General features: G+C 42.2%; 1 protein-coding gene across 1 annotated transcript in view; it reads left to right on the forward strand.

Moving 5' to 3' along the window:
- Positions 1 to 965: 965 nt before the first annotated feature.
- Positions 966 to 13,456, forward strand: part of RNF17 (ring finger protein 17) — a 133,281-nt gene continuing 120,790 nt past the window's right edge. Inside the window, exons 1-2 of the mRNA XM_055096554.2 lie at positions 966 to 1,193; positions 4,461 to 4,503. Of these exons, the coding sequence (XP_054952529.1) occupies positions 4,501 to 4,503 (3 nt within the window). The 5' untranslated portion in view covers positions 966 to 1,193; positions 4,461 to 4,500. The remainder of the gene's footprint in view (positions 1,194 to 4,460; positions 4,504 to 13,456) is intronic.

Raw genomic sequence — 13,456 nt, forward strand, 5'->3', positions numbered from 1 at the left:
CGCGTCCCAACACTGGACCTCTTCAGATTCCTTGCCGAGAGAGGCCTCGTCCCAAGGCTGGATGCGCCGCGCAGCGGTGAAAGCCGCCCTCGCAGCCCGCAGGCGACCAGTGGGTGCTGTTGGCTTTCGCCCCGGGGAGGGGACGGGCTTGGGGGCACTGGCGGCGGCGGAGCGCGGCGGGGAAGCTGTGGGGGTCGTGCGGTGGTTATGGAGAGGGCTCCATCCGCCAGCCCTGGGCTCTGGGCGAGCTGAGGAGACCGGAGTTTTTCCCCAGGAGGGAGCCGCGCAGGCCGGCGACCTCTTCCCAAGGCTCTACTGCTGGACCGCGCCCGCGGCGCCGCTCCCGCCCCTCTTCAGCGCACTCTGCGCCTCTCGCTGGGTATCGCCAGCTCGCAGTGCGCGTTTATGCTGCGGTAAACGCATTGAAGGAACGCACAGCTTATCTAATAGGGTTTTGAAATAATTTTCGGTATGCCAGCTGGGGTGTGGTTTGCCCAATTCTGATCCTGTTTCCAGAGAACACAGCTGCTTAGACAATCTGTTATCTTCGCGTCCTGTCTTCCTTTTGACGCCAGAACATCCTAGGGATCAGGGGCCTCTCCCATGCCCTGGAACCATCCTCTCACGGTGCTGCTCTTCACTGGTGCCAATAACAGAGCTCCCGCAGGCAGGCCTGGATCAGTGGGGACTGAGGCCCTGAAGTGAGATGGAGCAAGACAGAGCGGCCCTTGGGAGAGGGGCATGGGGCGGCCCTGTGCTTTAGACTCGGCACCCTATGGCTTGAGGAGGTGACACTGTGTCGACGTGCGTTTGAAGGGAGGACGGCTGAAGGTACATGCAGTCACAAACTCCGCGGACGCGGGTCACACCCGCGCGCACGCGCAGCAGGGGTCTTAGCCACACAGGCGCACGGCGGGGCACGGCGGGGCACGGGCCCTGCTGCAAACGGGCGCGCTCCCTTCTGGACAAGCAGGTGCGAGGCGCGCGCCATGGAACAGCACTTAGCTGAGTTTCGGTTTGCGCGCAAACGGCCGGCCAGGCCGCCCAACGCAGCATTTCCAGCCAGGGCGCACAAACCTCGGGAGAGAAGGTGGAAGCCGCAGCGGCTCTAAAGGCAGCCCCAGGCTGGCTAAAGCGGTTCCTGGTACGGACACCAAGGCCCCCGTGCTCGGGCCCTACCCAGCCTGGTTCAGGTGAGAGGAGGCAAGCCTCGGCCCGGTACCGGCGTCGGAACCACAGTCGGGCCTGGCCCTGCTGCCGGGGCGGGGCTGCTGGACTTCCCTCCCGCTCCGGGCTGGACCTGACATCTGTCTCTCGCATCTGCACTGATCCGAGCTTTAACATTTTCTTTCCAGCCCGCGAACCACGCGGCTCCGGACTCCAGGCAGGAAGCGAGGGTCAGGGTCCTGGAAGAAAGCACTCTGTCCTTGAATTATTCACCCCTAATTGAGTTATCGTGACACCCTGTGACTTTGGGAAACCTCTCCACAACCAAGTGGAGCCACAGCCCTCTGCTAATGAGGGTAGAAGATCGAATTAGATACACATCAAAAGTGGCAGTAATTAAGGCTTCATTTGATTTACACCTGGGGCACATGCGGCTCATAGCCCAGATAGCCTGTGACTTAGGAATGGGTTTGAATAGAAAATCTACAAAAGTATGTTAGCTGTAACTGCCGGTGGTGGCAGAAGCTTGTTCAAGTTCAATAGTGAATGTTCAAGACAAAAACAACAAAAAGGATTTAGTGTAACCTTTTCACACGTAATTTATTTTGGTAATCTCTTATTTTGCAGATTTAATCTGCATCCTTTTGTGTTTTCATTTTGTTTTAACCAACGAGTAAAATGGTAAGGTGACTTGCAGTGAGACTGAAATGTCTATGTGGAGATACAGGATAAAACATATCCAGGGATAAGTGTTTTGCAACAAGCTGTGCCAAGGGTTTATTCCTCAGAAGTGTAATAAGAACTAAAAGGTTTTTGTTGTTGGTGGTGGGTTTTTTTTGTTTTTTGTTTTTTGTTTTGAGACAGGGTCTCACTCTGTCGCCCAGGCTGGAGTGCAACGAACGGCGTGATCTTGGCTCACTGCAACCTCCGCCTCCCGGGTCCAAGCGATTCTCCTGCCTCAGCCTCCTGAGTAGCTGGGATTACAGGCGTGTGCCACCATGCCCGGCTAATTTTTTTGTACTTTTTTAGTAGAAACAGGGTTTCACCATGTTGGCCAGCCTGGTGGTGAACTCCTGACCTCAAATGATCCACCCACCTCGGCCTCCCAAAGTGCTGGGATTACAGGCGTGAGTCACTGCGCCCGGCCAAGATTCCTTTTAAAATTAAAATGTACTGGAAGAGAAGTGTACCTTGCTCACCTTAAAATTATTTCCCTTAAGTTCATCTATTTTTGCACAACATTTGATTTGAGGGAATTTTTAAAAATTACTGAACCTATTGTTACTCAATTTTGATTTGATATTCTCAGCAATATACAGGATTCCAGCTGACTTGCAGAAAGATGAAGAGTGCAGCAGCACAGTTCAAACATTAGAACTTTCTTTTTTCTTTCTTTCTTTCTTTCTTTTTTTTTTTTTTTTTTTGAGACAGAGTCTCACTCTGTTGTCCAGGCTGGAGTGCTGTGGTGCTATCTCAGCTCACTGCAACCTCCCCTCCCGGGTTCAAGCAATTCTCCTTCCTCAGCCTCCCAAGTAGCTGGGACCACAGGTGTGCAACACCACATCCAGCTGGCCTAGAACTTTCTGAGTAAAACAATTGCTTAAGATTTTAGAATCAATTTCCCTTATTCTTTTTCTCTCTGCAGTTAAAAAACAATGTCTAACCCATGCAATGAGCTTTTGACTATATGCCTCATTTCAAAAGGAATATGAGATCATTGAGTTGGACCCAGAGAAACTGAACTCAGAGAAAACTTCCATTATTGAGAACCCAAAAGCTAATGGCCAGACAAAAGGATGAGAGGAAATGCTGGACCTCCAGTTTGTTATTAATTGCTCTTTTTTGTTTTGTTTTGTTTCGTTTTTTATTGAGATGGAGTCTGTCTCTTTCGCCCAGGCTGCAGTGCAGTGGTGCAATGTCGGCTCACTGCAACCTCTGCTGTCCAGGTTCAAACGATTCTTGTGCCTCAGGCTCCCGAGTAGCTAGGACTACAGGCATGCGACACCACACCCAGCTAATTTTTTTGTATTTTTAGTAGAGACGGGGTTTCGCCGTGTTGGTCAGGCTGATCTCAAACTCCTTACCTCAAGTGATCCACCTACCTTGGCCTCCCAAAGTGCTGGGATTACAGGCGTGAGTCACCATGCATGGCCAATTGCTCTGTTTTTCACAAGGGACTCTGCCTTAAGCTCATTTTCATTGACTTATCATTTCTGGGTTTGCTCTGGTGTGAAAATTCTCATTAAATTTTTTTCTTCAGATTATCTCTACTTCAGAAAAAATAAAATTAAAAACTACATAATTTATAATTCATGTCACAAAATTTTGATGGCACACTGTGGCCTGTCAGAGATTTCTTTAACATTCCTTTTTGTTTGTTTAGTTTTGGCTTTTGGTTTTTTATTAAAACAGCTTTACTGAAACATGATTTATACACTATAGAATTTATCTGTTTTAACATACAGTTCAAAGATTATTAGTAAATTTACTGAGTCATGCAACCATCACTACAGTCCAACTTTAGAACATTTTCATCACTCCAAGAAGATGCCTCATGCCCATTAGCAGTCACTACACATTTCCACCCCAGCCCTATGCAAACATTAATCTACTTTCTGTCTCTATATATTTGTCTGTTCCAGATGTTTCATGTAAATGGAATTATACAGTATGGTAAACATCTTTTTCATCTACTTATTTTTATATTCAACTAGGTTTAACATGTAGCCATAACCAAATATTTAAATTTTCTCTCCAGAAGCTTGAAAATATTTATTTTTCTTGATACTTACTTCGCCTTCTGATTTCTGTTTTTTATACTGAAACAGTCTTTTAAATGATGGCATTCATTGATTGATTAATTCTTTATTTTTCTCTTCTAGCAGACCTTCTTTTTCACTCTCAAAACAGCAGCCTTGGATATTAATTACTATTTGTTCATTATCCCCTTTCTTATGAGCACCATCTAGTTGCTGTTCAAGCTACAGATTTTCATGTTGTAGTTGAGATATCCACTCGTCTACATAGTCTTGCTTTCCTTTATCTGATGCTGTGTTTGGCTTAGGTCCTTTGGCACACTTTTTTTTTTTTTTTTTTGAGGCAAAAGATAACAATAAGTTACTGAACAACTTTCTAAAGCTGGAATTAAATTCAATACCCTAAAAAGTAAACTCCATGAGACAAGAAGTTCTCTCAGAGAATTTTGTATTGTTCAGATGGCCAAATTAAGTCATCAAGGCCATCCTTAAATGTGTTCGCTTTTTGACCTTTTTCTTTTGACGCTTTCTTCGCAGGCCTGTCATACTCGTCTTTCTCCTTCCTGGGAAATTGCTGATGGTAAGTTTTCACACCTTGATTTTGTTGCATTGATCCATCATCATCGTCAGCAGATGTACTATTATACAGGTTTTCTGATACTTGTATATATATATATATATATTTTTACTTTTGTGCTTCTTCCTCCTTCAACCTGTGGTTATTTATTTTCACTTTTCTCAGGCCTTTCTTGTTCTTCCTTTGAAGTCACTTCTCAGTCTCGTTCTGCTCTGGATGTTTATACATCCTTTCTTTTTACTGCGTTCTTCACAACAGACTCTTCCATTTAGGTGGTAGGCTTCAAGGAAAGATGTTTTACAGGAGACACTTCTACTTTTACCATATTTTTTTTCTTTTTCTATGAAGCTTCAAGTAAAGACTCTGAAGCAGTCTCAGGGATATACTGCTTGGTAGTAAAAGTCAAGTCTTCATCATCTAGTTTATGGCATGAATCAACACACAGTTCTTTGAAAATGCTGAATGCAGATTTGTCAGAACTCCCTGAATCTTCTGCACTTGCTCCTCCTTCTTTCAAACTTGCATTCTTTGATGCTTCTGGATTGCCATTTTGAAGACCATTTTCAAGTATCTTTTTTTTTATGTTGCAAAATTTGTTGTTGAATGCTAGTCAAAACACCACAAATAGCATAATCGTTTGCTGTCTGTCCATACATATCTTGAATAAAGACAGTAATATTTTGTTGAAGAATGCCGACTATACCTAACAAGCCATAATGTACAGCAGGCGTGAAGGCTGTTCCTCTCAGCCTATCAACAGCATGTGCATTTGCTTGTTTCTTCACTAAAAATTCCAGCATTTGCTGTCTTTTGCAAACTGCAGCAAGTAAAAGTGATGTGTTTCCATCATTGTTCAGCACTTCAATATCCGTATCATGGGAAAGTAGTTTTTCTACCAGGAATGTACTCTCATTATAGGACAGCATAGTGGAGAGCAGTGTTGCTGTAGACATCCACGTTCCAGCAGAACGATGCCATGAATCTCTTCCTGGCAATGTACAGCCTCCTCAAAGGCATCCCATTTTGTTTATCACCAATGTCAATGTGGCATTTTCAGTTCACCAGGAGAGTCCCCACTTCCACATGGCCATTGGCACAGGCCAAACGTACAGCAGCCCTGTCCATCCACAGCTGAAGGGATAGAGAAACTGCCATACAGATACACACAGAATATGCTTCAGCCATAAAGCTTTGGGAAATCCTGTCATCCGCAGCCACATGGAGAGACCCAGAGGACATTAGGTCCAAGAAAATGAGCCTGGTGGAGCAAGTCCCACACTGCGTGATCTCAGGCATGTGGACTCCAAAAAGCTTTATCTCCTGCCCATCCACAGATGAAGGGATCAAGAAACTGATATATATACACAAAGGAATGTTCTTTGGCCATCAAGATAATTAAAGGATGTCATTTGGAGGAACACAGATGGTCCGCCGAGGCTGCGGCTGCCTCATCCTGCACTGTGGATGGAAGCCGCTGATCTGACAGGAAGTGGAGCTCAGGTGGTAATGCTCGCTCTTGCTGTGCTGCCAGGTTCTTAACAGGCCAGGGATGATACTGGTCCAGGGGTGGGGGAGCCCTGCTCCAGATGACAGCCAGAGTAGTCTTAAATGTAAGTTGGATTGTTTGTTCCCTGCTTAGACCTTTAGCCATTTCCCATTACCAGAATCTTCGGCGTGGCCTGCGTGGCCCTACTTGATCTGGCTTCTGTCCTCCCACCCTCCCTCGTTAGCCCCCATCATCTCATGCTACTCCCCCTCGCCCAGGACACTGCCCAGATATGTTCTTCTCCTTGGGCAAGAAGTTCTGTGCATGCAGGTCAAATCTGAAAGGGACATTTCTTTCTTTAATGAGTGTCAGGGATGGGGGATGTGGCTGATGATATAAGGGGCCCTCCAATCAGACTTTCTAATCTAACTGAAAAGATAATTACAATGTTGATGCTAAAAAAGAAGGTTCTGGCAAAATAGAACTTCTGAAGCATCATAAATCAGATGACTAATATTTGTGATCCCTTTTTAAATTTTCATGTGAAGAAGAATAGGGGATGTAACTGAAGAAATGAACTAAAAGTTCTTCTATGTATTGATAACCTAAGTGTGGGATGCTGTTTGGCTCTGGAAACACGTGGCCTCCTGATACTTAATAAACAATCTAGCATCACACATGACTTGTATTAAAAGAGACACTTCAGTGCTGAATAGTTTGGTGCTCAAAGGGCAGGAGAGCCAGTTAGTGCTTGGGGAGGCAGAGGGGGAACCTTACCTGATGGCCAGGGACGTTGGGACTGACTCAGTCCATGAACAGTGCTTACCTGGAAGAAAGGCAAGGAGTTGAGGAAGAGAGAGGAGATGGAGGCAATTCTAGGCCTGAGATGGGTCTGAGAATATCTGTGGGTAATAAGACCAATTAAGCTAGAGTAGAAGGGTCATTTGTGGAGCAAAAGGTTGTGGATTGTGTTGTACATGGAATTTCTTAGGCCACTGTGGCTCTTAGTAGATAGTGAAATCAATATAGAGGATCTTGTCCCCCATTAAAAATGTTTTGTTTTGTTTTGTTTTTTTGAGACAGTCTTGCTCTGTCACACATGCTGGAGTACAGTGGAGTACAGATTCTTTTAAAAAATACAAGTTAAAGATTGTGATAGAAATATGAAAACTGGCCGGGCGTTGTGGCTCATGCCTGTAATCCCAGCTCTTTGGGAGCCCAAGGCAGGGGGCTCACCTGAGGTCAGGAGTTCAAGACCAGCCTGGCCTACATGGTAAACCCCCCGACTCTACTAAAAATACAAAAGTTAGCCAGGTGTCATGATGGGTGCCTGTAATCCCAGCTACTTGGGAGGCTGAGGCAGGAGAATCACTTGAACCCGGGAGGCGGAAGTTGCAGTGAGCTGAGATCGCACCATTGCACTCCAGCCTGGGCGACAGAGCCAGACTGTCTCAAAAATAAAATAAAAAAATAAAATAAAATAAAATAAAATAAAATAATAGAAAAAAGGAAAAAGAAATTATTAAAACTGTCTTAGTTTTGGTTCTTGGTTTAATCCAGTTCAAACTGGTTTAAGTCAAACTAAAGGAATTTATAATAAGGACACAAGAGTTTTGTTTTTGCTTTTGTCTTTTTCACAGACTCCAGGAGTAGACATACAGGCCAGGTCTCACATGTAAAGCATCAGAACACCTTTAGAAAGGCAAGCAGCACCTCTCTGTTTCTTGCCTCTGCATCTCTCTGTGCTTCTGTTTCATTTTCTTTCAGGACCTTCTGCTTTGCACAAAGGTGGTATGCAATCAGAAGACGTCTGAGGAGACAAGTATGCATCTCCCACCACAACATTATATGATGCTTGGAGTAAAAACAGTCCTCCCTGTTCCTACCCACGAATGTATTATTCAATAAAGATTGCTGCCAGGCATGGTGGCTCATACCTGTAGTCCCCGCACTTTGGGAGGCTGAGGCTGGGCAGATCGCTTGAGACCAGGGTTTGAGACTAGCCTGGACAACATGGTGAGCCACCATCTCTGCAGAAATAAAATAAAATAAAATTAGCCAGGTGTAGTGGCCTGTGCCTATAGCCTCAGCTACTTGGGAGGCTGAGGCAGGAGAATAGCTTGAGCCCTGGAGGTCCAGGCAACAGTAAGCCATGATAGTGGCACTGCACTCCAAACTGGGTGACAGAGTAAGACCCTGTCTTAAAAAAAAAAAAAGATTGCATTATTCAATCTTTTTTCCCATATATAATTTATATAGTTACATAATTACATTCTAGTTTTTGCACATGCCGAGAACTACATATAATTTAGTATTATGCTGTTTTCACTTATATATCACATACATTTTCCTATATAGATATATAATATCTATATTTGTCCTTTTCCACTTGACTGCTGTGTTTCTTAAATTGATATACTGTGATCTAAGCCAGTTACAGATTGGTATGGATTTAAATTACTTCCTATTTTCTGTTTTATTAACAATAAACACTGTTATGATATAGTTTTCATTTTTGTTTGTTTGGTTTTTGATCATTTCCTGTGGAAGTATTCTCAAAGCTGAAATTACTGAATTAGTGGGAACAAACATGGCTGTCTTTTTAAATGTTTTGTCAGCTTACTCTCCAAAACGATTACACCAATAGGTATTGCTACTAGCAGTAGTTAAGAGTTTGTCTCACCAAGATTACAAATTTTTCAAAATTGGTAGCTTATTCACACTGATTGGAACATACGAATTGTTCAATATTTTATAATATGTATATGGGAAAACCCTTAAATAGATTAATCAAGAACATATAAGTATGTAATAAATTCCATACTGGATTACATCAATGATCCTTCTGGCTCTGCATCTTGAAACCTAGTTAAGCTCTTTTATGTTAAATTCACCCTGATAGAGTTTTGGAAAATACTTGCTTTTTATTTCTGAAAGTTTTTGCAAAGGATTAGGTTTGGTTTTATGAAAAGTTTCGTCTCTGAAATTATCTGCCTAGACTTTGGACAAGGTGTTCTATTAATTGTCAAATACAATTGAATTGAATCACATTTTTCTTTCTAGGTTACTTTATAAGGTGTTCCTATAGGTCATAAAAAAATTGCCCACAAGGAGCCAAATTACTTTATTCATGGATCTAATATTGCTTTATAGTATTGCTATATAGGTTTAGATAATTATGTTGTTTCACCTTCAGTAGTCATATTTTAGTTATAGGTAAAGTCATTCCTAGTTAAAATAGTATGTAAAGCAAACACATTTGAAATCACCAGTATTCGACATGTTTTGCTATTACTTACAAGTAACAATTTACATTATTTTAATGTTGTAAATAGTTGTGGAATTTAGTCATTTTCTGTATATTGAATTAATTACTGGCATTAAATAAGTATCTTCTCTCTTTAGTAGCTTAACTCATTTCCTGAATGTACCCATTTGATATCATACTTTTGATTGGTAAAGTCACATGTAAATATCTTTTTTACCTTTTATAAAATAATGTCATAAAAATATGGAAGATTTTCTGGCAGACATTATTAGCTAACTGATGACATTTTCAGTAAGTGCCAAAAAGTAATATATGAATATATAAAACATCAAATATTTAGCATAAACTTTATAAATAGCAGAAATGATTAGTAGAAGAAATTACTCACATATTGTCTGCTAAAATAAATATTAAAATTTGACTACATGAAAAAATATAGTTTCTTGAGCTGATCAAATAAATTGATCATAATTCTTCCTCGTTTTGTTTTCTGTGTCTGTGGAAGTCATAGCGAATCCGGAAAATGTATAGCTTGAATTCTGTTGGGTTTTTTTTTCTTTATTACTTAGTTTACATACATTTTTGTCCTCCTTTGAACTTACTTTCTCCAGACTTGGGTATGTCATGGGCATAAATCAAACCACTCAGATCCACTTCTGGAGGTTGATGTTGGTTTTAAAGCAGGTCCTTGTGGCATCCGTTCCCTTTCCATTGCTAGTCAGTACAGAGCTCACCTTTTATCAACCAGATAAAAGGTTCTGATGCAAATAATTTGACAACCCATTAGCTAGAAAACTATTTCCTGAATAACTTAAAATCGACCGAAGCCTTCCCCCATATGTAACACTGTTCTGCCATTCCCTTCATTTTTGCAGTCCTCCTTTGTATAGCCTTGGAAAACAGATCAGCGAGGTAGCAGTGAAAGACATCATGATACCAAATAGAAACAAGGACTTGGAAGACACATTGGACCTCTTAATTTCCAGGCCACTTGATAGTAGATACAGTTCCTTACAAAAGAACATGGCTTCATCTTGGGAAAAGAGGGTGCTGGAGGTGAGGGAAGATGAATTAGCCACCAAGACAGTTCACCTTGCAATTCAATCATTTAGGTCTAACTGGAGAATGATTGCTGCCATGTTCCAGAACAAGAATGAAAGCCTCGTTCCACAATGAAAAGGTGAATTTATATCTTCTGTGTTAGATTCTAGGAAAAAAGGAAGTAAAAGAAATACAGAACGGTCCTTGATTCACACCTTTCATCCCTCCCCATCTGCACTTTATTCTTCCTAACTACAAATCCCATGCTGAAATTCTACTGTACTTGATAAGCGTACAATCATATTCAGGGCTCTGCCAGGACAATATTCTTTTTTTTTTTTTTTTCCTTGAGATGGAGTTTCACTCTGTCACCCAGGCTGGAGTGCAGTGGCGTGTTCTTGGCTCACTGCAACCTCCGCCTCCTGGGTTGAAGTGAGTCTCCTGCCTCAGCCTCCTGAGTAGGTTGGACTACGGGTGTGTGCCACCATGCCTGGCTAATTTTTGTATTTTTAATAGAGATGGGGTTTCACCATGTTAGCCAGGCTGGTCTCGAATTCCTGACCTCAGGCAATCTGCCGGCCTCAGCCTCCCAAAGTGCTGAGATTACAGGCATGAGCCACTGTGCCTGGCCGACAATATTCTTAAGTATAAAGAACATATAATAGTTGGAAAAATCTATGAGCAGAAATGTTTTAGGGGATATTTTGTTATATATTCAGTATTTCTATAAATGTTTTCAAAATATACAAAATTTTGAATGACATAATGCTTTCTGTATTTCCTCTTCTCCACTTGGGCAGTTCTGTGAACACAAAACATCCCCTCCTGCTCTGATGTTTCACTTTTTATATGGTTTTGATTGGTGTCCCCACTCAAATCTCAGGTCAAATTGTAATCCCCAATGTTGGAGGTGGGGTCTGGTGCAGGTGATTGGATCATGGGGGTGGATCCTTCATGAATGGTTTAGCACCACCCCTTTGGTGCTGTCTCCTGATAGTGTTCTCATGAGATCTTCCTCCTGCTCCCACCATGTAAGACACGCCAGCTTCCCCTCACTTTCCACCATGATTGTAAGTTGCCTGAGGCCTCCCTGGAAGAATCCACTATGCTTTCTGTAAAGCCTGCAGAACCATGAGCCAATTAAACCTCTTTTATTTGTAAATTACGCAGTTTCAGGTATTTCTTTATAGCAGTGTGAGAATGGATTAATAAAACTTTCCAGGAAGATCATTTCATTCCCCATTCTTTGTCCCTTTCCATCTGCCCTTTATTCTTTATTGATTCCCCTGGTCTCTGACCACCCACCTCAAATTTTTACCTTATTTATTTTATAATCAATTGTTCCATGCGTTATCATGCTAAATATAAACCCTTTTTATGATGATAGACATCATGACTAATAACTTCTGTAATAGTGATGAGGATATCTGAAAAACATATATTTAAAAAATAGATACACCATAGATATGACATCTATGACTGGTATAAGAAGAAGGTTCTAATTGGAAGCTGATACAGAAGGAGATCAGCTTGTCTCAGAGCACTTAATAACCTGAATCTCACCCAATACAAAGCACAAAGGCTGAAGAAGTGATAGCCCTTTTAAAGTGAGCTACCAGGGATTAACCACTAAATTTTAGTACCATTGCATATGGTATTTGTATATTGTATCTCTGAGTTCTGTGAGCCAAAGAAGAAAAGGTTGATTTTTGGAGCAAGCATCTTTACCATGACTAGGCAAAATAAAAAAGAAATAGAAGTCAGAGTTGATAGATGTCCACTATCAAAAACAACTTACATTCGGCTGGGCGCAGTGGCTCACGCTTGTAATCCCAGCACTTCGGGAGGCCAAGGTGGGCGGATCACAAGGTCAGGAGATCCAAGACCTTCCTGGCCAACATCGTGAAACCCCGTCTCTATTAAAATACAAACAATTAGCTGGGCGTGGTGGTGTGTGCCTGTAGTCCCAGCTACTTACTCGGGAGGCTGAGCCAGGGGAATCACTTGAACCTGGGCAGCAGAAGTTGCAGTGAACTGAGATCGTGCCACTGCACTCCAGCCTGACGACAGAGCAAGACTCTGTCTCCAAAAAAAAAAAAAAAAAAAAAAAAACAAAACAACACTTACATTCTAAATTAGAATTGAGTGGCTGAGTAGCTCTGGAATAAAAGAGATCTGGATTGCCCATGAATGTGAGGACACATGACATACACCTCTGGAGTTATGGAGACAGAAGAGGTCAAGATTGTAACTTCTCAGCGAATACTTCTCATGGGGAAAAGTAAGCTGGGAGAAAAGCTAATATTACATTGTTGGTAGCATAACCCACAAACACAATTTAAAAATTCCTTTGGGACATAAAATATGTTAATGTAGCATATGGAACCAAGATGTAATAACTGTAGTAGTTCCTTCTGGACCAAAATAAATTGCTAACCACGTACATAATTTATTTTCAGAACCCTCAAGGTATTATGCCTCCAGCATGCACATTCTAAATTAGTTAAACAGAGGAATCAAGAAATGGTCAAAATAAGGGTGAGGGAAGCAAGAGTTTCTAAAGCTATCACAAGATGTTGTAGTTGTCATCTCTAGAAACTTAAACAACAGGGTAAACTTTCTCAAAAAGATGTATCATAGGACTATCTCTAGTCAAAAATGGTTGCAGAATGGGCAGAAATCTCAGAAGCCTACCAAAAAGGTAATTTAAGCAAAGAAAGAAAAAAAAGGAAGGGAGTGAAGGAATGAGAGAGGGAGAGATAAGAATTTCCTACCACCAAGTTAAAAAGAAAACAATAACAAAACTTTAGGAGACTGTAAAGTCATTGTGTCTCAGACCCAAGATTGGTTTCTATAAGAATAAATGTAGTCGCAGCCAGGCACGGTGGCTCACGCCTGTAATCCCAGCACTTTGGGAGGATGAGGCGGGTGGATAACCTGAGGTCAGGAGTTCGAGACCAGCCTGGCCAACATGGTGAAACCCCTTCTCTACTAAAAATACAAAAAATTAGCCAGGCGTGGGGAGCGTGCCTGTAATCCCAGCTATTTGGGAGGCTGAGGCAGGAGAATTGCTTGAACCCGGGAGGCAGAGGTTGCAGCGAGCCGAGATCACGCCACTGCACGCCAGCCTGGGTGACAGAGCAAGACCCCATCTCAAAATA

The sequence above is a fragment of the Pan paniscus genome, chromosome 14 (genome assembly GCF_029289425.2).
Source record: "Pan paniscus chromosome 14, NHGRI_mPanPan1-v2.0_pri, whole genome shotgun sequence".
NCBI lineage: Eukaryota > Metazoa > Chordata > Mammalia > Primates > Hominidae > Pan > Pan paniscus.